General features: G+C 43.6%; 1 protein-coding gene and 1 long non-coding RNA gene across 3 annotated transcripts; one reads left to right on the forward strand and one right to left on the reverse strand.

Moving 5' to 3' along the window:
• Positions 1-1,437: 1,437 nt before the first annotated feature.
• On the reverse strand, positions 1,438-25,810 carry LOC308468327. Its single transcript, XR_013981572.1, has 3 exons — positions 25,690-25,810; positions 2,433-2,644; positions 1,438-1,572 (listed from the first exon to the last, which is right to left on the reverse strand). It is a non-coding gene; the product is annotated as an uncharacterized lncRNA (long non-coding RNA).
• On the forward strand, positions 3,629-5,840 carry LOC308468800 (uncharacterized protein). Of its 2 annotated transcripts, XM_080991214.1 has the most exons (4): positions 3,629-4,131; positions 4,189-4,221; positions 4,565-4,673; positions 5,118-5,840. In XM_080991214.1, the coding sequence occupies exons 1-4, from the start codon at positions 3,811-3,813 to the stop codon at positions 5,192-5,194; spliced, it is 540 nt and encodes a 179-aa protein (XP_080847340.1). In that variant the 5' UTR covers positions 3,629-3,810; the 3' UTR covers positions 5,195-5,840. The 2 variants fall into 2 exon arrangements, with proteins under 2 accessions (XP_080847340.1, XP_080847339.1); XM_080991213.1 differs by having other exon boundaries at positions 3,629-4,221; positions 5,118-5,834.
• Positions 25,811-26,737: the final 927 nt, after the last annotated feature.

Below are 26,737 nucleotides of genomic sequence, written 5' to 3' on the forward strand. Positions count from 1 at the left end.
TTGGCTTTTTTAGCTGCCGCGTCACACTGTTGGCTCATGTCAAGTTTGTGGTCAACCAAGACTCCTAGATCCTTTTCACATGTACTGCTCTCAAGCCAGGTGTCACCCATCTTGTATTTGTGCCTCTCATTTTTTTTGCCCAGGTGCAATACTTTACATTTCTCCCTGTTAAAATTCATCTTGTTTGTTTTGGCCCAGTTCTCTAATCTGTCAAGGTCGTTTTGAAGTGTGATCCTGTCCTCTGGGGTGTTAGCCACCCCTCCCAGTTTGGTGTCATCTGCAAATTTGATCAGGATGCCCTTGAGTCCATCATCCAAGTCGTTGATAAAGATGTTGAATAAGACCGGGCCCAAGACAGAACCCTGTGGCACCCCACTAGTCACTCTTCTCCAGGATGAAGAGGAACCATTGATGAGCACCCTTTGGGTTCGGTCAGTCAGCCAGTTACAAATCCACTGAGTGGTAGCATAGTCAAGACCGCATTTTACCAGCTTCTTTACAAGAATATCATGGGGCACCTTGTCAAATGCCTTGCTGAAATCAAGGTAGGCTACATCCCTTCATCTACCAGGCTTGTAATTCTGTCAAAAAATGAGATCAGGTTAGTCTGACATGACTTATTTTTCAGAAATCCATGCTGACTATTGGTGATCACAGCATTCCTTTCTAGGTGCTCACAGACTGTTTGCTTAATGATCTGCTCCAGAATCTTCCCTGGTATTGATGTCAGACTGACTGGGCGGTAATTATTTGGGTCCTCTCTTTTCCCCTTTTTGAAAATAGGGACAACATTTGCCCTCCTCCAGTCTGCCGGGACTTTGCCTGTTCTCCAGGAATTCTCAAAGATGACTGCCAGTGGTTCTGAGATCACATCTGCCAGTTCTTTTAATACTCTTGGATGCAGTTCATCTGGCCCTGGAGACTTGAATACATCTAAACTAGCCAAGTATTCTTGTACTATCTCCTTAGTTATTCTGGGCTGTGTTTCCTTTGCTGAATCATTTGCTCCAAATTCTTCAGGTTGGGCATTGTTTTCTTTATCGGAGAAGACTGAGGCAAAGAAGGCATTGAGGAGTTCAGCCCTTTCTGTGTCCCCTGTTTGCATTTCACCATCTTCTCCTCTGAGTGACCCCACTGTTTCTTTGTTCTTCCTTTTGCTACGAACATACCCATAAAAGCCTTTTTTGTTGCTTTTCACCTCTCTAGCAAGCCTGAGTTCATTCTGTGCTTTAGCTTTTCTGACTTTGTGTCTACACGTGCTGGCTATTTGTTTGAATTCCTCTTTGGTGGTTTCCCCCCCAAGAGGTTATGGATATACACAATCCATCCATGGGGTAACTGGATGCCTCCCTTGTTCTCTTATAATGGCAGTGGTGCTTACCTGAGATGTGCTGGAACTGAGTTCTGGTGAGTTCCAGCTGGGGGGGGCAACCATTTCATCCTCGCAACAACCCTGTGAGGTAGGTTAGGCTAAGAGATGGCGACAGGAGCTCCATGGTTGAGTGGGGATTCAAGCCCTGCTCTCCCAGGTCCTAGTCTGACACTCTAAACATTGTGCCCCCACCTTGATATCTGTAGCAAACAAACACAGCTGAGGAAACTGTTGCACATTTTTACACTATCAAAACAACTCATTGCAATGTTTTCTCATCAATGATACATACAGTACATATTTCAAAAGAAACATTACTATCTTCTGTTATTTAATAGAGAAGAATACACATCTTAACATTTTTCATCTTTTTCTGCTGCCTTCGTTGGGTGCAGAGGTGCCAACTTGAAAAAAAATTGGGGGGGCAGGTAAGCCCCATCCTGCATAATTGATCACAAGACATGCACATGAACACCATCTGAATGGCAATGCCCATTAAATCGGGGGGGGGGGGGACAGCCCCCTCAAATATGGGGGGGGCAAAGGGACCTTAACCCCCAAGAGTTGGTTCCTAACGTTGGGTGACTCGACTCTGCACACCTATTTTCAGGTTTGCTGCTTTTAAAAAAGAGTATCTGCCTTTCCCCACATCTTCCACATGGTAACATCCCTTTAGTATGTAAAACTGAATAGGTCCCATTTTAGTTTCCTGTTGCTTTACATAAAATTACAGTCTGAACTGTAATGGGCTAGCTGTATCCAGGATTTTGTAAAAATAAATAAATAAATAAATTTGAGAAGCTGAAGGAACATGGGCATAGCCAGGATTTGGGGGGGGGGAGGTCTTTTGCTAGGGGGGGTGAACCTCAGTTTGCTGTGCATTTTTATTGATTTTTAATTGATTATGGGGGGCAGCTGCCCCTCCCTGCCCCCCTTGCTACACCCGTGTAAAGGGACAAAATAACGTTGCTGAGAATGTGTTGAAGTGCAGAGTGTTTGAGGACCGGGTCATTTGCAGGGAAACCAAAATGCTTGTTTACAAAGCTATTGTACTACCAACCTGACTGTCTGCTTGTGAAACATGGACCACTTATCAACGCCATTTCCAACTCCTCGAAAGATTGCATCAACAATGTCTCTGAAAAATTTTACACATCACTTGGGAAGACAGGCGAACTAATGCCAGTGTACTGCAAGAAGCAAAGATCACCCGTATTGAAGCAATGATTCTTCAACATAATATTTGTTGGACTGGTCATGTTGTGGGGATGCCTGATGATCGTCTTCCAAAGCAACTACTCTATTCCGAACTTAAAAAGGGAAAGCGTAATGCTGGTGGTCAACAAAAGACTCTCTCAAGGCAAATCTAAAAAAAAGTAGTATAAACACCATCAACGAAGAAACACTGGCCTGCGAGCGCTCCAGTTGGAGAACAGCCTTTACCAAAGGCGTCCTGGACTTTGAAGACACTCGAACTCAGGACACAAGTGAGAAACGGGCGAAGAGGAAGGCACGCTTGGCAAACCCTCACTGTGGTCAACTCCCGCCCAGAAACCTATGTCCCCACTGTGGAAGGACGTGTGGATCCAGAATTGGCCTCCACAGTCACTTACGAACTCACTGTTAAAATCCGTGCTTATGGAAGACAATCTTACTCGGCTACGTGGGTCGCCAAAGAAGAAGTCTTCAACTAGCTTTTTCTCAGAGTAGACCCATTAAAATTAATGGACCCATTAGAGAAGGTTGGAAAACGTTTATTGAATATATGGGAAATAACTGAGTGCAGCTGAAAATGCTGGCAGCATTAAGAGAAATTTAACAGTGTAGATAAGTTTTGATGCATGTACAGTAATAATGGAATACTGAATGGTATAGTTTTCGTAAAACATGCAGGGATTTATGATATGTAAAATGAACCATTGAAAGAGAAGGGGAGTCATTGATATTGTAAGGATGTAAAAATGAGTACTTTAAATTGTAAAACAGAAAATTTAATAAAAAATATATATCTATATGTATATGTTAATGGCGCTTTATCGTGGTCCACTGCGCCTTTGTAACCAGCAGGGAAACAAATCAAAGCTGCAGGACGCACGCCGCCCCTTTCCAGGCCTGTACTGGGAAAGTAATCTTATCCATTTTCTGCCTTTTAGTAACAATAGTTTTCTTGCGATCCAGATGCGCCGAGAAGGGAAGGTGGGAGGGAGGGGCGGTGGGAGGGAGGGAGAACCGCCCACTTTCTCCTCTCATTGGCGGCCGCTGCACCGCGAGCTCCACCTTTCCCCGACGGCTCCGCTGACTAAAAGAGCGGTGGGAATCTCTGCTCGCGGCAGTTGTGCGCGGACCTCAGAGCGATCCAGGAGAGCGCTTGGCTCCTAAACAGAAGCAGGTACATCAGAGAGAGGACTTGCCGCCGGGACAGCTGCCGCGCCTGCAGGATGCAACGGAGCACTTCGCCCGAGAACCCAGGCTCCGAGTCGGACGTGCCTGATTCTTCTCTGGCCCCTTGGACACCCTCGAGCCTTTCGCCCTCCGCGCCCCCATTACCCGCTCCCACTCCTGCCGTGGAAGGCGCTGCTGCCGCTGGGCCGGAAGAGTCGGGGTCCCGGGAGAAGTTTCGCGGAGGCGCGAAGCTGCCACGCTTCTCCGTCTGTCCTCAGCGTACTGCAGGGTCCGGGCTGGAGACGGTTTTTGTCGCCGCGGCTGCGGCTCTGAAGATGGCTCTGCCCTCGGAGGAGAAAACATCTCCGGGCGGAGCAGCTTCGGCTCTGCAGATGACTCTGCCCTCGGAGAAGAAAACATCTCCGAGAGGAGCTGCTTCGGCTACTGGTGGCCAGTTTCCAACCAGTGTAAGTGCAAAGGGAGAGGCAGGAAAGGGGTGTTAGGCTGTAATGCCCAGCTTGAGTTTCTCCAGCTCAAGGTGGGCATTATACCTGGAGGGCACCGGACTGGGGAAGGATGTTGTAAGTGAAAGGCAAGAAGGCGAACTGATTTAAATAACTGAACTTTGCAGAACTTTCTGAGTGAAAACCATAGCTCTCTGTTGCTTTAGGCAACAGCTCTAAGAGTGCAAAACTGAGTCCAGCCTGTGGCTTGTGCAGACAGGTGCAATCCACTCTTTCCCAAGAGGCTGCCAGTCAATTTAATGTCTACTTCTGGTGTAAATGTTTCCCAATCCCCTGTCCTCTCCAGGAATATGAGGCACTGAAGAGGGCAATCAAACGACTTGAGAGGGTGCTGGACAGACTGTATAAGAAGAATGAAATACTTCTCAGAAGGAAACAGCTGATGGAGCTAGAAGGTAATTTTGAGAATCCTGTATTTGCAAATCCAGGGGATGTGGCCCTCCAGATTTTGTTGGGCTACAAGTCCCATCCTCCATAATGACTGCTGGCCATGTTGGCAGGGGCTTATGGGAGTGGGAGGGCTACAGCCCCCACCTCCCACCCCCAGTGTGGAGCACAGCTCAAGACGCCTTTGTGGGGAGGAGGCTGACCTTGCCAGGGTTGCCTTTGCTGGGTGGACGTCTTGGCAGGGGTGTTGTTCCTCCACACAGGAGGCCAGTAGCAGACTGCGCATGTGCCTCTGAAGGGCACAAAGGTTTGCTGCCTCCTTGTGGCCCAGATTTCCTGTCTTTCTTGTGTGCGCATTTTTTGCCAAAAAGAATGAACATACGGCATAATGAAAATGCAGCACATGTATCACATACCAATTTTAACTGGTGGTTATTTGACTTTTCCCTCAGCTTTTGCTTCGGATGAAGAAGAGAAGGAAGAGATGGGAGAGATGGGAGAGAAGGAGCCCCCGCAGAAGGAGAAATAAAGAAAACCGAAGATTGGGAGAATACTGCTGTCTATGTATTTCTACATATTTCATTAGATCATTTAAAAAGATTAACAGCAATATATGTATTTGCTTTAAATAAAGTTTCTGAGAACATTCTGTGAATATGTCTTCTTAACAGTTTAAATGAGACATGATAGAACTAACATCAGCAGGAGTTGGCTTTAACTTCCTTCTAATAAACTACTGTTGTTATTATTATTATTATTATTATTATTATTATTATTATTATTATAAATTTATTCCTTCTAATAAACTACTGTTTCTTTTGCCCGTCCTACTTCATCTTTTTATTGTAATCCTTGGCATAGCTGTCCACAGCAGTTTTCTCACGATCCTGTTGAAGTTTCTTCCCCACCCCCCAAATTTAGACTCTTAGCTTCCCAAGTATTTAACTGAGTTGGAATTCTGTATGATTCTACAAAATTGCCCATAATGCTTCCCCCTCCATCACAAAGAGGAAACGTCAAATGTTCCCCTAGGTATGGAACTCTTTCTGTATGCGATGTCTCCTACCTGTGAGATCTCCATGGCTCCTAGTCACCTGGAATTTGTTGTGGCTCTCATATTGAAAAGATTTAGCTAAATTAAGGACAAAGCCCGGAATAGAGTTGTTATGGAATCTGGCACCACAGTCCTTATCTACCCCCTCCTACATGCATATGGGGGGGGGGTGCGCGCGCACGCAAAAGAAAAGTGTAATCATTGAGCTTTTGCTGAAATTCCAAGGATTTCGCAGTCCAAAGAGGAGTAACCTGCTTTGCACAAGAAAGTCTTCATATAATTCTGCAGAAAGGGGCATGACAAAATGTTAAAGCAATTTTTTGCAGTATGGTGTAGATCAGGCATGTCCAAAGTCTGTTTTGGGGGCCTAATCCAGCCTGCCGGTTAGTTAAATCCGGTCCCTGTGGCAGTTTATTTCCTGGGGTACAATCCTAAAAAAACTTCAACAACTTCAATCCTAAAAGAAGCTCAACAACTCCAACCCTAAAAAAAGCTCAGTCCTAAATTTACCTAAGTTCTTAAAAAAGGTCAACAACTTTGGTTGGTGCTTTGGTCAACCCCCACAGCCCTTCACTTCATCAAATCTGGCCCTCTTTGAAAAAAGTTTGGGCACCACTGGTGTAGATAAACAGGTGCTACTCATTAGGTAAAAGGTAAAGGAACCCTGGATGGTTAAGTCCACTCTGGCGTCACTCATCTCGCTTTCAGGCTGAGGGAGCTGGTGTTTGTCCACAGACAGCTTTCCAGGTCATGTGGCCAGCAGGACTAAACCGCTTCTGGAACAACCAAACACTGTGATGGAAACCAGAGTGCACGGAAACACCATTTACCTTTCTGCTCCAGCGGGACCTATTTATCTACTTGCACTTTGACGTGCTTTCGAACTGCTAGGTTGGCAGGAGCAGGGACAGAGCAACGGGAGCTCACCCCGTCGCGGGGATTCAAACCGCCGACCTTCCGAATGGCAAGCCCAAGAGGCTCAGTGGCTGAGACCACAGAGCCACCTGCTCCTAGCGCTACTCATTAGCTCACTGCTATTACTCTGTTTGCCAAGTTGATTTTCTTTTTCTGTTTTAGTTTTTACTTAGATCAGTTTCTTTTAATGTATTATGAAAAGGTTTTAATAACATCTTATGGGGGGAGGAGAAATATGTCCCTGATTATTTTATTTGGGAGAGTTAAAAGAGTCAAGGGAAGAAGAATGGGGCACAAGGAGAGCACTGCCAACAAAACTAAAATAAAGCCTGAGTTTATTGCACCTTTTTAATAACCTGGGGCTGGGGGAGGAGGGGGAGCATGTTCAGTGCCAGATTTAGGGTGGTGTGGGGAGTTCCACTGCACAGGGTACCAAGCAGAGGTGGGGTATAATAATAATAATAATAATAATAATAATAATAATAATAACAACAACAACAATAGAAGTCTATATTTATATGGGTATCCACTGAGAAGATCCATTAAAATTAACTGCACCAAAAGAAATTATAGTGAAAATAAGGATGGGGAGGCAAATTTTCTCCTCGCTCTGAAAGCCATATTACCAATGTCTGCCCCTGGCATGTGCTTTCCACAAAAAAATGCACCCCCAGCTTGGAGCCAGGGGCTCTTAATTAGCTTATTTTGCAGAGTGCTTTGACAGCAGATAAAGATCTGGCATCCGTCTCACCCACGCTCTGGCCTTGCCAGCTGCTGAGCCTGTTGTTCCCTCCTCTGGCTCCACAGGCAACCCCATCATATACGCTCAAGGCCGCTCTTAGCTGGGAGCTCTCTCTGGAGTTAGCCTCTTGCTTTCTTCCCAGCAGGATAAGGCTCCCTACTCTGGAAAGCAATACAGCGAAAGCAAAAGTTCACCAGGCATCCTGAGTAGGGGGCCCCCTGTTGACAAGCGTCAGTTTCACAGCCGCAGCTTTTAATAATAATAATAATAATAATAATAATAATAATAATTTTTATTTATACCCCGCCCTCCCCAGCCAAGGCTGGGCTCAGAGTGGCTTACAAGCAATAATAAAAACAAGTTAAATGATTACAACTTAAAAACAAAATTAAAAATACAACATTAAAATATTGAAACATTAAAATATTAAAATGTAGCCTCATCGCAGGAGGAGAAGGAAAAGAAAAAAAGAGAAGTGGGTTCTGCTTCTTGTCATCATCTGCCTGAGACTTCCCTCTCCATCCTAACATTGGTCAAGAACAGGGTTGTGAGCTCCCAATTTCTTTCTGGGGCAGTTCACTAGCCAAATCCAGGCCCCGTCTTAATTTCTGTTGCACTGATCTGTCTTTGCTGCACTGGGTGATACGTGACTGGGAGGAGCAGCAGCAGCAGCAGCAGCAGCAGGTGATTCCATTCACTCTCACAGGTTGTTAGGTTTTCAGTAGGGAACGGGATGCCTATTTGAATGCAAGAGGTGAAAAAAGCAGCAGTCTGTTTGGCTTTTTCACCTCCTAAGACCTAAAGGGATCAACAAATAAGCCATGGCAGGGAAACTGCATCATTTTGCAAGTCAGTGTTGCATTTTGCTACTTTTCCCTGTCAAGGATGAGTTTGTTCAGGGAAGTTTTTAATGTGTGATGTCATATTGTGCTTTTATTATTTTTTGTTGGGAGCTGCCGAGAGTGGCAGGGTGTACTAGATGGGTCTTTCTCAACTCGATTAATAAGAAAGTCCATTTGGCATGAAGTACAGCCAATGTAACAAAAAAACCACCTTTGTTATTTTTTGGAAAAGTTTCTTTGGAGTTTTTATCATACAAACGCCAATATTTTAACAGCATTATACAAACAAAGGAAAAGAAAGAAAAACATGCTCATAGATGCCCAAAGAAAGGCAGTGCCAAAGAATGCTCCAACTACCGCACAATTTCACTCATTTCACATGCTAGCAAGGTTATGCTTAAAATTCTACAAGGAAGGCTCAAGCAGTATGTGGACCGAGAACTCCCAGAAGTGCAAGCTGGATTTAGAAGAGGCAGAGGAACCAGAGACCAAATTGCAAACATGCGCTGGATTATGGAGAAAGCTAGAGAGTTCCAGAAAGACATCTACTTCTGCTTCATTGACTATGCAAAAGCCTTTGACTGGGTTGACCACAGCAAACTATGGCAAGTTCTTAAAGAAATGGGAGTGCCTGATCACCTCATCTGTCTCCTGAGAAATATCTACGTGGGACAAGAAGCTACAGTTAGAACTGGATATGGAACAACTGATTGGTTCAAAATTGGGAAAGGAGTACGGCAAGGCTGTATATTGTCTCCCTGCTTATTTAACTTATATGCAGAATTCATCATGCGAAAGGCTGGGCTGGATGAATCCCAAGCCGGAATTAAGATTGCTGGAAGAAATATCAACAACCTCAGATATGCAGATGACACAACCTTGATGGCAGAAAGTGAAGAGGAATTAAAGAACCTTTTAATGAGGGTGAAAGAGGAGAGCGCAAAATATGGTCTGAAGCTCAACATCAAAAAAACGAAGATCATGGCCACTGGGCCCATCACCTCCTGGCAAATAGAAGGGGAAGAAATGGAGGCAGTGAGAGATTTTACTTTCTTGGGCTCCATGATCACTGCAGATGGTGACAGCAGTTACGAAATTAAAAGATGCCTGCTCCTTGGGAGAAAGGCGATGGCAAACCTAGACAACATCTTAAAAAGCAGAGACATCACCTTGCCAACAAAGGTCCGTATAGTAAAAGCCATGGTTTTCCCAGTAGTGATGTATGGAAGTGAGAGCTGGACCATAAAGAAGGCTGATCGCCGAAGAATTGATGCTTTTGAATTATGGTGCTGGAGGAGACTCTTGAGAGTCCCATGGACTGCAAGAAGATCAAACGCATCCATTCTTAAGGAAATTAGCCCTGAGTGCTCACTGGAAGGACAGATTGTCAAGCTGAGGCTCCAATACTTTGGCCCCCTCATGAGAAGAGAAGACTCCCTGGAAAAGACCCTGATGTTGGGAAAGATGGAGGGCACAAGGAGAAGGGGACGACAGAGAATGAGATGGTTGGATGGTGTTCTTGAAGCTACCAGCATGAGTTTGATCAAACTGCGGGAGGCAGTGGAAGACAGAAGTGCCTGGCGTGCTCTGGTCCATGGGGTCACGAAGAGTCGGACACGACTAAACGACTAAACAACAACAACAGATAGAGGGCACAGAGACCCATTCTTAGAATCATAGAATCATAGAGTTGGAAGAGACCACAAGGGCCATCGAGTCCAACCCCCTGCCAAGCAGGAAACACCATCAGAGCACTCCTGACATATGGTTGTCAAGCCTCTGCTTAAAGACCTCCAAAGAAGGAGACTCCACCACACTCCTTGGCAGCAAATTCCACTGTCCAACAGCTCTTACTGTCAGGAAGTTCTTCCTAATGTTGAGGTGGAATCTTCTTTCTTGTAGTTTGGATCCATTGCTCCGTGTCCGCTTCTCTGGAGCAACAGAAAACAACCTTTCTCCCTCCTCTATGTGACATCCTTTTATATATTTGAACATGGCTATCATATCACCCCTTAACCTCCTCTTCTCCAGGCTAAACATGCCCAGCTCCCGTAGCCGTTCCTCATAAGGCGTCGTTTCCAGGCCTTTGACCATTTTGGTTGCCCTCCTCTGGACACATAGAATCATAGAATCATAGAGTTGGAAGAGACCACAAGGGCCATCGAGTCCAACCCCCTGCCAAGCAGGAAACACCATCAGAGCACTCCTGACATATGGTTGTCAAGCCTCTGCTTAAAGACCTCCAAAGAAGGAGACTCCACCACACTCCTTGGCAGCAAATTCCACTGTCGAACAGCTCTTACGTCTTTGACCATAGACAACAAGACTCTGTGGACTATAGAGAAAGGCAACCTCCAGCTAATAAGGCCCAAACAGGATAAATATAGACATTCTAAAGCTAGACAGTACTGTCTTGGAATTCAAGTTGAAAGAGAAGAAGACGGTTCATTTCTTCTTAGCCAAAAGCAAAATATTTCTGAAATGATCTAAAGCATGCAGATGTAAGAAGTGTACCCAGTTGCCACACCCATGACTACTGACTTTTTAAAGAATCAAGATGATTCAAAGCCATTGCCAGACAACAATGAGTGCAGGTCAGTGATTGGAAAGCTTTTGTGTCTTGTTACTACATGTAGACCTGACTTAGCCAGTGCCATGGGAATTCTAAGTAGAAAAGTAAATGCTCCCACTGAATATGACTGGATGGTTCAGTGGTTTGGTACTTACGGGGTACAATAAACTGTAAATTAAGATTACCAGCTGTTAATAATCCCAAAATGATTGGTTTTCCAAATGCCGATTGGGCTGGATGTAAAACTGATTATAAATCCACAGTGGATATGTATTTATATTTGGAAATGGTCCCATTTCATGAGGCAGTTATAAACAGAATTGTATAGCCTTATCTTCCACAGAATCTGATTACATTGCAGCTACAGTAGTGTGCAGAGAGATGGCCTGGTCAACTTGGTCAACTAACCAAGGACTTTGGGTTGGTGAGAAAGGGGCCTGTTAGCCTAATGGAGGACAACCAGAGTTGCCTAAAGCCTTTTCCCCAAGAGCAGAGGAACTGGCACTCCCTTGAGTCTGCCCCACCTCTGCAGCCACTCAGTTAGAATCGTATCTCAGAAGATGAACACCTTGTGACTTGAACGTTTTGGCTCCCAAATGCCGCAAACCCAGAAGTGACTGTTCCGGTTTGCGAATGTTCTTTGGAACACGAACGTCCGATGCGGGTTCCGTGGGTTCCGATTGGCTGCAGAAAGTCATGCCTTGGTTTCCGAACATTTTGGAAGTCAAACAGACTTCTAGAATGGATTCCGTTTGACTTCCGAGTTATGACTGTACTTCTTGACTGTACCTCTTCCTGGCCTTCTCTCTCTCTCCTCTGACCTCTCCAAACATATCATCACTCTGTCTGTTTTTCTGGCCTCAGCAATATACAAAAGTCAAGGGGGGAAAGCAGCATGCATGGCACTTGGATGTCAGAGCTGGCCCACAGATGAGGTGGGGTGAAGCAGCCACCTCAGGTGGAAAGAAGGAGACCCCCACCTGCCCTGCCACAGGCAGAACCCACCACCCATCCCCACTGGACAAGATGAGTGGGAGCACTTTACAGAATGCCCCTCCTCTCGCTGAGTCTGGTGACAGGATGTCAAGCAGCCCTGACACAGGAGGACACTCTGACACATTGCATTGCTCCTTGTCTTCCTGCCCTTGAGGTGGCGAAGGCATTTGGGAATGCTTTGCTGAATGCCTTGCTGAGTTTAGCGGAAGGGGGGCATGTGCCAGTGAAAGTGGGGGGGCCAGGTCACAGCAGAGAGGCCAGAGGAGCCACATCCCTGTTTCCCCTCAGATGGTGAAAGATGCTGAAAGAAGAAGCAGAGGAGCAGACTCCAAATCGCAGCACCAGCAGAGGGAAGGAGACTGATTCAGAGATGCCTGCACTGGAGGGTGATGCGGGAACTGAGAACCCGTGGCTCCAGAACCCCTTATAGTCCCATGCGTAAGGAGGGACAGAAATAAGGAGAGGGGTTGCAGGAGACCACCTGGCAGCTGGGTGGGATGTCACAGATAAAGGTGCATTTGGAAATAAGAGCAGAAGCGAGAGGCAGCTCTTCAAAGCACCAGATGCAGTCTATGCCAGATGCAGAAGGGCACCTGGGAGCCAGTACAGTGGTACCTCGGCTTACAAACACTTTGGGTACAGACTCCACTAACCCGGAAGTAGTACCTTGGGTTAAGTCAGAACCTTGCCTCAGGATGAGAACAGAAATCATGCATTGGCAGCAGCGGGAGGCCCCATTAACTAAAGTGGTGCCTCAGGTTAAGAACGGTTTCAGGTTAAGAACGGACCTCTGGAATGAATTAAGTACTTAACCCGAGGTACCACTGTATAGTCATATGGTGGGAGGAATAAGAAGCTTCGGCTTTGGAAGACCGTGGCATGATCATAGCTCATTGGTAGGGAGCGTACATGTCTTACAGGCAGAAGACTTACCTCTGGGCATCTTCAGTGAAAAGGGTCTTGAGTAGCAAGGTGTCTGCTCTGTGACTTGCTGCTATTCTTATTTATTATAGTTTAGAAATTATTTGTTATAATTGTTAGTGGTGAATTTCTGTTTAATTGTTATTTGCTGATATTTAATTTTATTGTGTACTATTATATACTAATGGATTGTTGAATAACACTTTGATATAAGTTGTTTATTTTAAAGTTATGTTTTTATTATGACATTTTTGTTTTGGATCAGACATCATTGTTTTGGATAAGGTCTTTGTTGTTATAAGGTCTTTACTGTTACTGTCAACTGTATAGTATAGTATAGTATAGTATAATATAGTATCGTATCGTATCGTATCGTATCGTATCGTATAGTGTATAGTAATATAGAAAGGTGGTATACAAATTAAAAGTGAAATGAAATACATACATTCTTTCTGTTTTCTATGAAGTTTCCTTGCCATCATGGTTGTACTTTATTTGTCCATTAATCTCACTCACCTCTGTTTACCTGAAAGAGCATCTCCACCCCCATCGTTCAGCTCAGACACTAAGGTCCAGCTCTGAGGGCCTTCTGGCGGTTCCCTCCCTGCGAGAAGTGAGCTTGCAGGGAACCAGGCAGAGGGCCTTCTCGGTGGTAGCTCCCTCCCTGTGGAACCCCCTCCCGTCAGATGTCAAGGAGAGGAGTAACTACAGTATATAACAACTATCTGACTTTTAGAAGACATCTGAAGGCAGCCTGTTCAGGGAAGTTTTTAATGGTTGATGTTTTATTATGTTTTATTATGTTTTTTTATATGTTGGAAGCTGCCCATAGTGGCTGAGGCAGCCCAGTCAGATGGGTGGGGTACAAATAATAAAAGTATGATGGTGGTGATGATGATGATGATGATGACTAACTTTTAAGATACCTTTACCTTCTAAGCCAATATGGTGTAGTGGTTAGAGTACAGTGGATGTTCGGGTTGTGAACGTATCTGTGTGCGATGCACGTTTGCAACCTGCAGTATTCGCAACCCGCAGCAGCACGTCTGCGTACATGCGGGTTGCGATTCAGCGCTTCTGCACATGCGCAAAGCGTGATTTAGTGCTTCTGCGCATGCACGACCATCGAAACCCAGAAGTAACCCATACTTCTGGGTTTCGGCGGTCCATAACCCAAAAAAAGGCAACCTGAACCGTCTGTAACCCGAGGTATGACTGTACTGATAAATGAGAAGGAAACACTTGGGACCCAAAGATTATGTTGGTTTGGAGGACATAGGGGAAATTTGATTTTATTTTAGTTAGTTACCTAATTTATTTGTTATATTGGTTCTGCGAGTGTTTGCGGAGTTTGCCAAAGTATCACAGTGTAATGCAATTGCAACAGACTATTTCATTCCACTGAAGTCAAATGGGCCTTAGAAAGCACTGCTAATAACAAGGCCAGTGGAAGTGATGATATTCCAGCTGAACTATTTAAAATTTTAAAAGATGATGCTGTTAAGGTGCTACACTCAATATGCCAGCAAATTTGGAAAACTCAGCAGTGGCCAGAGGATTGGAGAAGATCAGTCTACATCCCAATCCCAAAGAAGGGCAGTGCCAAAGAATGCTCCAACTACCGCACAATTGCACTCATTTCACAAGCTAGCAAGGTTATGCTTAAAATTCTACAAGGCAGGCTTAAGAAGTATGTGGACCGAGAACTCCCAGAAGTGCAAGCTGGATTTTGAAGGGGCAGAGGAACCAGAGACCAAATTGCAAACATGTGCTGGATTATGGAGAAAGCTAGAGAGTTCCAGAAAGACATCTACTTCTGCTTCATTGACTATGCAAAAGCCTTTGACTGGGTCGACCACAGCAAACTATGGCAAGTTCTTAAAGAAATGGGAGTGCCTGATCACCTCATCTGTCTCCTGAGAAATCTCTATGTGGGACAAGAAGCTACAGTTAGAACTGGATATGGAACAACTGATTGGTTCAAAATTGGGAAAGGAGTACGGCAAGGCTGTATATTGTCTCCCTGCTTATTTAACTTATATGCAGAATTCATCATGCGAAAGGCTGGGCTGGATGAATCCCTAGCCGGAATTAAGATTGCCAGAAGAAATAGCAACAACCTCCGATATGCAGATGACACAACCCTGATGGCAGAAAGTGAGCAGGAATTAAAGAACCTTTTAAATGAGGGTGAAAGAGGAGAGCGCAAAATATGGTCTGAAGCTCAACATCAAAAAAACGAAGATCATGGCCACTTGTCTCATCACCTCCTAGCAAATAGAAGGGGAAGAAATGGAGGCAGTGAGAGATTTTACTTTCTTGGGCTCCATGATCACTGCAGATGGTGACAGCAGTCACGATCCTTGGGAGAAAGGCGATGGCAAACCTAGACAGCATCTTAAAAAGTAGAGACATCACCTTGCCAACAAAGGTCCGTATAGTTAAAGCCATGGTTTTCCCAGTAGTGATGTATGGAAGTGAGAGCTGGACCATAAAGAAGGCTGATTGCGGAAGAATGGATGCTTTTGAATTCTGGTGCTGGAGGAGACTCTTGAGAGCAAGAGAGCAAGAGAGCAAGAAGATCAAACGCATCCATTCTTAAGGAAATTAGCCCTGAGTGCTCACTGGAAGGACAGATTGTCAAGCTGAGGCTCCAATACTTTGGCCCCCTCATGAGAAGAGAAGACTCCCTGGAAAAGACCCTGATGTTGGGAAAGATGGAGGGCACAAGGAGAAGGGGACGACAAAGGACGAGATGGTTGGACAGTGTTCTCGAGGCTACAAACATGAGTCTGACCAAACTGCGGGAGACAGTGGAAGACAGGAGTGCCTGGTGTGCTCTGGTCCATGGGGTCACGAAGAGTCAGACACGACTAAACGACTAAACAACAACAACATTTCATTCCACAGGCAGGCATCTGCTTCTTATGCACCTTCTTGTTCTTGAAAGCCTAATAAAAGTTATCCCCCCAAATAATGAATAAGAAGCATCTTATTATGATCCACAATGGGGAAGCAGGTTTATATATTTATGTTTTTATTTCACTTGTCTGTGTAAAATGGAAAATGCAAAAATAATTTATATATATATAAAAAAAAGAAGCATCTTCACTTCAAAGAGAAGGCTTGAGCAGTTGCTTGTTTTGTCTGCATATAACCTTGAGCTTTTCAGAGAAATGTGGAGCAGGCAGCTGATAAACTGTGGGTTTCTTCCCCCAAGTGCAACATTGACCTACAGTATTTTTCATCTGGTAGCGGAACACTTGCAAATATTGCACAGCTTTGTGATCAAAACTACGCAATCGGCATTTAACAAACAGTGTCATAATAAAAATGTGTGCATGGGCACAACAAAGAAGCATGACGAGGGGAACTGGTGTTGTCCCACACAATTAAAGAAAAGATTCCTTGTTGCTGGTGGTTTTGTGTGCTGTTCAAGAACTGCAACAGAGAAGATCAAAGTCTCAGAGAAGAGTGACCAAGATCATGAAGTGCCTTAGGATGAATGGTTGAGGGAAGTGGGTACATTTGTTTAGCCTTGGAAAGAGAAGACAAAGAGGTGATATGAGAGCCATCTTCAAAGATCTGAAGAGCCATCATGTGGAAGAGGAAGCAAGCTTGTTTTCTCCTGCTCCAGAGGGGAGCACCCAAATAACAAGAAAGGAGATTCCAACTAAACATTGGGAAGAACGTTCTGATGGCAAGATCTGTTTGACAGTGGGGTGGACTACCTTGGAAGGTGGTGGACTCTCCTTCAGTAGAGGTTTCTAAGCCATGGTCATCTGTCAGGGATGAGATTGAGACTGAGATTCCTGCATTGCGGGGGCTGGAATAGATGACCCTTGGTGTCCCAGCTGCAATACTATAATTCTATGACCAGCTAATTCAATCTTTTGTGTTGCTTACAATGGCTTCTGTTCTGAATGGACCTGACTGCACCAGTGTACGAAACATTTTGAGATTCAAAGGTTTTTAAAGAAAGTTAAGGAATGGTTTTCAGACCTGGGTGTGGATGTGCAAAGGAAATAACAAATAGTGGTTTCTTTGCCCCCCCCCCCCTTTACTCCTTGTGAGCTTAGAGACATACCTCAAAAGCCAATGTTTATATTAAAGTTCTCTTAATCGTGACTTGGTTTGTGTCTTCTGAGTTGCCCTTCAATGCCACCTCTGTAGGTACTTTAACATCTTTCTTCCTCTATCCCCCTCCCCTCCCAAATCAACTCTGAAAACCTCCTGCCCTTGGAAGCCTAATAAGAAGCTGTTGCAGGAGAGGGACTGTGAGGAACATGAGGAAGAGAGTACAAGGGATCTTTTCACAGGTTTTGTTCTTTTTTTCATTATGAATACAACCTGGTACTCCCAGATTTCTAGTCTCCCAGCAACCAATGACGATGAAGGCAGCAGTCATCTCCCCAAGGTTTCACTGCTGATTTCCAGATTATATCGGAGCTTTCGCAGGACATAAAAGCTACTTCCACTAATGGAAATCTGATGCCCACTTCCATGATGTTTTATTCTGGGGGGAAATCTGTTAACAGTTTCCCCCTCCCAAAAAAATCTGGAAAATCACAGGAGTAAAGTGAGGATAGTGAGGGCAGTAGATGAGGGCAGAGTAAAGTGAGGGCAGTAGATGAGCAGACAGTTCTTTCCTGCCCTTTCCTGGGGGGGAGAGGGTAATGGTGAGGGGGAGACCGAATCCCACATGTGTGGAAAGGGTAGGGGTCCAATGGGGCTCATGGCTGTGTCACACCATAGCCACTGGTTGAATGAGAGCGCCACATGCTGCTCTCTCAGCCAGAAAAGCCACAATTCCATAAAGCAAGAGTTGCTGTAGTGTGAAAGAAGCATCAGAAAAGTGCAAGCATTATACTCAGGAAAACTAATGAAAACTTGAATGCCACTCATTAACTGAATTTTGTTTACTGCTGGAGATGTGTAGCAGCTCCTCGCATTATCCTCAATGAATGGGTTGCCTTACTCCTCATCAGTACAGAGGGGGGGAAATAAACATAAAAATAATAGATCCATATTTCATTTTCTCTCTGTGGCTTTTTTTATTGCAAAGTCTGTGTGCAGTCTGCCAGAATCTGATTATAGGGGGGGACCTGGGTGGCTTATTTAAAGAGGGGGAAACAAATTGAGAGAGAGAGAGAGAGAGAGAGAGAGAGAGAGAGAGAGAGAGATGAGAACTCCCACTGGTAGCATTGCAAAGGTTTGTGTTTGTTAAGGCTGCCCCCAGCTGGGTGCTTCACAGCTTACAACTAATCTGCCTAAGAGTTTCCTTCAGCCTGAAGGGTATATACTGCCTCAAGCTGTCTCTTTAAACAAATAGCTGAAAATACCAGGAATCAAGCAGCAGCCATAGTTTATGCATGTCACCAGAAAGTCCATGAGTGAAGAGAGTCCTCCTCCTTTTCTTTTGCTTTTGGGAACTCTACAAAGCAAGTAATTGTGGCAGGTGCATTTTTTAAACTCTACAATTCAGCCGCGCTGGGTGAAGCTGCACTGTGTGGAAATTCCCTCCTCCCCTGCCCCACCCATCTTCATCATCGCTAGAGAGACAGATTCTCCACCTCCCCCATGTTTTGCTTTTGATTTTTTATTGGGTTTTATAAACAAGAATAATGTTATACAAATAAGTATACCAAGATTTATCATGTCATTTGTATATCACAAAAATAGCATAATATCAGCACTTTGCAAAATTCAGAGCATGGGAAGTCACCCAAAGATATAAAATTCGGCATTTATATTTGGATTTTTTTTATTGTATTGTAATTTGGAATATTTTAATGTGGCTTTTATTGGATTATTAAATTGGAAAACTTTAAAAAAAATAGCACCATAAATGTGGAAAAATATCTACAACATATATTTCATTATTAGTGGTCAATGTATAAGTTCTTGGTTCATGAATTGGTTTAAACAATTAGGAAGAGGAAGAAAAAAGGGAGGAAAGGGGGAGGGGGAAAGGGGGAGGGGTGTGTGGTCGGGTGGTTATGCTTCTATTATTCAACTTGGGGGGTGTCAGCGTTACTTGTATGTGTTACTATTCACTTGTTGTATTTCCTTGGTGGTGAGAGAGGTTGGGGGTGGCTTAAGGTGTAGTTGGTGGCTGTAATGAGAATTATTCTTTTGTGTGAGAGGGGTTTGAGTGTATATTTTTGAATTAGGTGTAATTTTTTTCTGCCATTTGTGAAGTTGGGCTAGGGGAATCCAGATTGGGAGGATTTGAAAAGGAAGGTTAATTTTGGGAGGGTGATCATTTGCCTACAGGTAAATTTTGCAAAGTCTGAGGCTATGTGCTTCAACACACACACCCCCAATACAATTCTGCTGCAACAGGGAAACTTAGCTACTTTCACTGTAGTTGACTTTTGCTATGTGCTTAATGCTCCTTCTATGCATTGCAGAAGCCATAACTGCTGTGGTGCTCAAGCAGCATCTAATGGTTGAACACTTACATGATAGTGAAGTAGTTCAAGTTTTATAAGTTTATTGTTCTACCCAGGGCCATGACAACGTTTTAACAATAGTATTAAAATAATAATACAGAACATACATATGTAATATAAGCCAACATACTTTTTCCTTATATGTTTTGCAGCTCGGGCCACTCTGTGTTACAAAGCCATTATAGGCAGTGAGGGTTGGGCTGTCATCGTGTTTCCAAACCATCCATGCCCAACCCTTGGTCCTGCACAGGCACCCCATCACCAGCCCAGAAGACCCTCCAAGCCCAGAACATCTGCTCCTCCTAGTGGCAATATTCTCCCCACCAGAAAGCAAAGTTTGGGTGAGTTTTCAAGCAAGGGATGAAATTCTGCTATAGAAAAGAAGCTGAAGAAGTTGGGACTTGTTCCTGGGGGAACTTTGGGGAATCCTGTGGAAAAACCTACAGCTTTTCTTTTTAAAAAATAGAATCCTACCATTACAGGAGCAAATGTTTTAACTGACTGTAAAAGCGTCTGGGTGGGGGGGAATGATCCAACCAGGAGCATAAAAAACATTAAAATTGTTCAGTAGAGCTGGTCATGTAACACAAATGAATTGGATAAAATTGCATTGGCTTGTATTCAACACAGCACCCCCTAAACCTGTTCTAGTGGCTCCCTCAACCACCCGGAGCAGATTTGGGGAGGGCAGGTGGAGCATCTGTAGAGAGGGGAGTGCGAAAAATTCCCATGGCGCAAACTGAAATTGCTCCACTCACACCTTCAGTTGAATACTGCCCGCTGCATTGAATGACTTCTAAAAAGAAAAGATTATATGGATGTGCAAGCTCCACAATACTGGCTTTGGGAAGGACATGTCTGAGGAAGTGCTACGTTTACCAATTTTTATCTTTTTTTAATTTTATTGGCAGTTGCCAGCTATACCAAGGTGAAGCTTACGGAATGCTGACCATGATGAGGGTTGTGTAAACCGTCAGAAAAAAAGAAGCTTATTTCTATACTAGGCTAAACTCATTTACCTCACAAGGAAACAAGCAGATTCCACAACTTGCATACATTTAGGCAAACATCCACATGTATTTTGCCAATGACCATCTGCACACCAAATTAAAATCTTACTTAGGCCTTGCTTCCAATTTTTATCAGTAATTTACAGTCATACATTATTATCTAGAACAGAGGTTCCCAAACTGTGGTCCATAAGCTTCATTCAGATGGTGTGCCTTAATATTCACTTAATTTTTTAATTGTAATTGTTGTTGCTTCTTTTATTTCTCATACTGTAGTTTATTTGAGTTCTATGGAATGCAAACTGTAGTACAATGAAACACAAGAAATAAAAGCAACAATAAAAATGCAATTAAAGATCATACATTGTCTCATCGCAGCATGTTACAATTGCTACAACAGGCAGAAAAGCCATTAAATGGTCCACAAAGACCATCAGCAATTTTCAAGTGATCCATGGAAGTTTGGAAACCACTGATCTAGAAACTTAAAAAAATATGCATATGTTTTGTCTATGGCAGGCTTACCAACGGGACCCTGGAAGCGAACATGTGCTGCGTAACTCACCACTTGGTAACCTTGAGTTGCCTGTCTTATCTCAGATTTAGACTTCACATATTTTTACTTCTTTAGAGGAAGGATGAACCAGTATCAGTGGAGCTGTCATTCCAGACAAACACTCAGGACAACAGCTTTCTACCACGGGTTTAACATCAGGAAAAGTGTTTGTAGCATGCACAAGAGGCTAATACCTGTCGTGTAATAGGGGGTTCACTTGAGAATACATGAGGGGATCGTGCTGGATAGCTCTGTCCCATCTCAGCTATGTGAAGGGCCCTATGCGTTCATCAATGCGCACGCATGGAACTCCTCTTTGTGAAGGGGGTGCTGGGATACTCAAGACCATCTCTTGCATGAACTGGCAGGGGAAACTGATGGATTCTCCTTGCTGTGGCAAGTGACTGAGGTGATAACAAGGCTTTCAAAGCTAGCATAGAGGAAATGGGAAAATATTTGAGCAGAGGCTAGAGACTTCCTTTAACGGGATTTCTGCTTCATGCTAACCATTTAAGACTTTGCAAGACTGCTTGCTGGCTGAAGACCTTTGTTTAAAGCTCTACAAGCTGAGCCTATGTTATTCAGAAGCAAGCACCGAGTTAAATAGAGCTAACTCTCCACGGAACAGCGCACAGGGCTGTAATCATAATAACCCAAATCCGGGCCATCTGGTCCAAATTCCAGCATGCTGACCACTATACAGTGGTACCTCAGGTTACAGACGCTTCAAGTTACAGACTCTGCGAACCCAGAAATAGTGCCTCGGGTTAAGAACTTTGCTTCAGGATGAGAACAGATATCGAGCAGCAGCGGCGCGGCAGCAGCAGGAGGCCCCATTAGCTAAAGTGGTATCTCAGGTTAAGAACAGTTTCAGGTTAAGAACAGACCTCCAGAACAAATTAAGTTCTTAACCCAAGGTACCACTGTACCAGCTTTTGCCAGCTCAGGGATCAACTACAGCTTGTCATGATGAGCTCACACAAATCTCAATTTATCTCTATACCATCACACTTTAGAAAGATGACTTCCGTTTCAACAACAGAAATATCTGTGCAAATGTTTTTTATTTCTTCTTTTAAATAAGTGTGCTGAAGTGAAAAAGTGAACAAGTCATCCTTATAGGCTTGCCCACAGGGTCCACAAAATATCAAGATTGCTGCTTAAAACTTGTCTGTTGCTGTGTTAGTGGACTGGACACTGAAGACTTTGTGTCTGTTGGAGAAAAGAATACCAGTAGTTGGCCTGTTTAAATAAAAATGGCTGCAATCAAGTACACTTTTTCAAGACATCTGTAATTATTAGATACAACCAGAAGGCAAAACCATTGTTCAGAAGAGAATGACCATTTGTGGGTAGAGGCCTCTCGGCCTTTGTCTAAAGCGTAGCACAACACACACCATTAATTGCTGTGATAATTGAAGCTCATAAGATGTACTAATTCAAAATGGCAATGAGCTGAACTTGTGTCATTTAAATTTCTTGGTTAGAGTAGAGGTGCCACAGGTATGAAATTTACGGCATGTAATGCCCTAAGAGAAAACTTAATGAAAATGATTTATAGGTGGTACATGACACCAGTCAAGCTTGCGAAAATTTACCATTTGCCCGACAATAAATGTTGGAAATGTAACGAGACTGAAGGCACATTCTTTCACCTTTGGTGGACGTGCCCAAGGATTAAGACATTCTGGGAGATGATTTATAACAAAATGAAAAAGGTATTTAAATATACCTTTCTGAAGAAACCAGAGGCCTTTCTCCTGGGCATGGTCAGCCAATTGGTGTCAAAGAAGGATAGAACTTTCTTTATGTATGCAACAACAGCAGCCAGGATACTCATCGCAAAATATTGGAAGACACAAGATTTACCCACCCAGGAAGAATGGCAGATGAAGTTGATGGACTATATGGAACTGGCGGAAATGACTGGCAGAATCCGAGACCAGGGAGAAGAGTCGGTGGAAGAAGATTGGAAAAAATTTAAAGACTATTTACAGAAATACTGTAAAATTAATGAATGTTAGAAAAATGTTGAAACGAAGTTATATGGCTTTAGTAGAAACGTTATAAGGAATTAAGTATAGATAGATTAATAGAGCATTAAAGGAAAAAATAAGGTTAGAATGAGTTAAGATAATTATAGGATAGGAAACAGAGGAAGATGGAAAGGAATTGCTGAAATAATTAACAGAAGTGGAATACAAAAAGGGAGGTGTGAGGAGGTCGGGGAAATAAGTGAATGAAAGATGGGATAATGAAATTGTTTGATTTATTTTATTGTTTTTGTTTTGTTTTGTTAGTTTAATGTATTGCATTGTATTGTTTTTTTAGTGTTTAAGTTTCTGGAAAAGTAATAAATATTATTTTAAAAAAAATAGAGTAGAGGTGGCTCTGCTGGATGGATGAAGCCACCTACCTGTCAATCACCTGACGGTCATTATGAAAAACTTTGCCCACAGAGCAAAAATGAATTCAAAACCATGCCTGCAATTGGACAAAGCCAATGGGAGAATTCCTGAGTGCCGCTGATGCCAGTGGGGCTTGCCGAGCGGCACTCTCAAAGAACAACCAGGAACACAGTTTGAGCTTCTGGCTGGTCCTTTCCGGCTGCGTCTGTCTGCCCCCGATCCAGTATCACATATGACACTGGGTGTGGGACAGGTGGCATGGCTTGGGGAAAGACAGCCTTGAGGGCCAACCTGGGAGTCCTGCTGGGTCTGATCTGACCTGCGGGGCAGAGGTTCCCAATGCTTGGGTTTGAGTGTTGGCTTTGGACCAGGGAGATCAAGGTTCAAACCCCCACTGAACCATGAAGCTCACAGGGTCACCTTGGGCCACTTACTATCTGTGAGGATAAAACGGAGGTGGAGGAAGGCATGCATGTTGCCTGGAACAGATTGGGGAAAAGGTGAGTGGGGGGAACATAAAATGTTGTAACCCAATATTAAGTTCTTTGGAGAAGCTTCACTTCCATCTGTAATAGAAAGCATGAAAACAGGAAATGGCTCTCTTAGGAAGTCAGTGCATACCTTGAGAGTTTGTTGATCTGAGAGTAGAGTTTTTAAGGAGTTCTCCATCTCCATTAACACAGCCCCAAGATTCATTCATGCAAGCTTGCACTTTAAGCTCTACAGTGGTATCTTGGGTTACATACGCTTCAGGTTACAGATTCCACTAACCCAGAAATATTACCTCGGGTTAAGAACTTTGCTTCAGGATGAGAACAAAAATTGCGCAGCAGCAGCGGGAGGTGCCATTAGCTAAAGTGGTGCTTCAGGTTAAGAACAGTTTCAGGTTAAGTACGGACCTCTGGAATGAATTAAGTTCTTAACCCAAGGTACCACTGTATTGCCAAAAGGGCTAGCCTTATTTTCTCCTGGAAATTTCTTAATTCACTCATGGCATTTTCCTGCTCTTTGATTTTCAGCTTCATACTCTAGTTAGAGAGATGAACAGCAGTTGGAGGCATCACTGATGACAATTGGAATTGCCATTGAACAGGTGTGTAACCATGCTGTTGACAACCACTTCCCTCAAGTTACTAAACCAGAGTCCAGAACAGAGTTGGGGAAGACCTGACGTAATGCCACCATGATGTTTTCAAGTCCTGATCTTTGGGACTTTGAAGCACAGCAAAGAACTTTCAGGCGGTCCTTTGAATGCATCACTGCATTGCTTCCTAGGCGTAGTTTCTTCAGTACTGCGTTAAGCACTCCAACTTGCAATGAAGCAGCAGCAGCATGAGGCTGTTTGAAAGCCCTAACAGCCCCACATTGTTCTTTAAACCTCCAATTTTCAGAGAACAGCATTAGGAGCAAAAAGTGGTATCCCCTGAATGTATGATACAAGACAGGTGGGATGAGGCTTCCCAAAAATGGCTTTGTGCACCACATGTGAAGTCCTGGTTGGCCACGTTGGGCCCACAGCCCAGAGGCTCCCAACCCCTGATCTGAAAGGTACTTCATAGATCTCATAGAATCATAGGGTTGGAAGGGAGTGGGACCCCAAGAATCATCTAGTCCAACCCCCTACAATGTAGGAATATGCCGCTGTCCCTTACTGGGATCGAACCTGAAACCGTAGCACTGCCAGCACCACGTTCTAACCAACTGAGCTACCTAGCCTTGTTCATGGCAACTCAAAATATTTCTCAGAAAGCTGAGCTTTTAAAAAGAGAGGATGACCTAACAACAATACAGGTGATCAGGGGGGACACACACAATGACCCACTATTTGTACTCTCAGCCTCTAATTACATGGTAAAGAGTTCCAATTTCAAGCCAAAGAATGGATTTAAGAGCAATCCATTTACATCTGTACACTTCTTAATTAGAAAGCAACTCAATGCCATTTCACACATTGTTATAAAATCACCTTTTCTATGTGTACATGTGGCACCGAGCTGCCACCAGGTAAGAGTTTCCTGCAACATGAAGCCATTATTTCACATGGGAGCATAGGAACCTGCTTTAAACCAAGTCAGATCACTGATCCTTCTAGCTCAGAATTGCAGACAGTGACTCACAGCAGCTCTCCAGGGTTTCATAGGGAGGGCATGTGTCTCTGCTCGCCCTCCCCAAAAATGAACACGGGAATCACATATTTCCTCTTTTTCCCCCACCAGAGGATGCATGAGAACACAGCATCCAGTTTGCCCACTTTCTCAATCGCCAGCAAACAAAAATGGAGTGGGGCAAAGAAACAACATGAGGTAGTTTTTGCATTTGGTAGCCTTCAAGGGAGGGGCTGCTGGGCTGCTCTTTTGAGCAGCAGTCACACACACCCTACAACATCTGGGCCTGGCACCCATCACTATGTTTAACGGGACTAGCTTCCTTCACACAAGAGCCAACCCAGTGAAAGTAAGCAAATCCTCAAAAGATATGCATCAACGGACTGTCTGTTTTGTGTCCTCTCACAGTCCTGAGAAAAATCAGAGTGTAAGGTAAATAAAAGCACACCTTGTGTTCTTCTTCCATTGCTTTTATCCTCCAGTTCCAAGATTTCTTCTTTCAATTCTAGGAGCAGTTCTTCAGTTTCCTCAGATATATTCAGCTCATCTTCATCTTCTGGCCAGTACTCAGTCTGTTTAGTATGTAGAGATTGAGATTCAAGTACGGTGTGCAACATCATCCATATGGATCATTCTTCTTTTTTAATATTATTTTTTAATTATTATTATTTATTTATTATTAATGTTGAAATACATAGTGATACACATACATTATATTTGTAAATTCTCATTTTCACATTTCATTATGTACCAACATTCTTCCATTTCTTTTGCTTTATTTCTTGCCCTGTCTCTTCCCTCCATCCGTGCGTGACTTCCTCGCTATTATTTTGTAACTTTATTACTGAGATTGTATTTTTGTATCTTAATAATTAAACATTCATTCTTATATATCTGCTTGACTTAACCTAACTTAACTTTGTGAAATCAGTCTATACATATCAATAAATTTTTGTTGGTGCATCTTTTGGTCATGTATTCTTCCACACATTTCCTTTCCTGTTTGAGATTTTGATTAGATTGCATTCTAATTGTTGCCGTCATTTTTGCTAATTCAATCATTTTTAAAAAATTATGTTGCCAATCCTTCAATGTTGGTACTTCTTCTGATTTCCAATTTTTTGCAATCAGTAACCTTTTTTATAGGCTGTTGCATATAAAAAAATTCTCTTCATGTCTTTTGGGGATGTCATTTGTTATAATTCCTAAAAGACCAACTAAGTTTGTGATTGGTATGAGCTTTTGTGTGCATGCACACTTCTTCAGATACACTGAAACATAAGTCACCAGACCCATATATATAGTGAGAGGGTGGGGAGGGGTATTGCTCAGAAGGGTGGTGGGAATGGGTGATTGGCTGATAGGTGTGGTAAACCTGTTGATGACTGTTAATGACAATTGGTCTTAAAGGAAAAAGCAAGGGGTGAGATGGCTAAAAATAGCTTTATCATGTATAACGAGATAAGAATCCAATGTCTCTATTCAGACCAGGTCTC

The sequence above is a fragment of the Podarcis pityusensis genome (genome assembly GCF_964106645.2).
Source record: "Podarcis pityusensis genome assembly, chromosome: Z".
NCBI lineage: Eukaryota > Metazoa > Chordata > Lepidosauria > Squamata > Lacertidae > Podarcis > Podarcis pityusensis.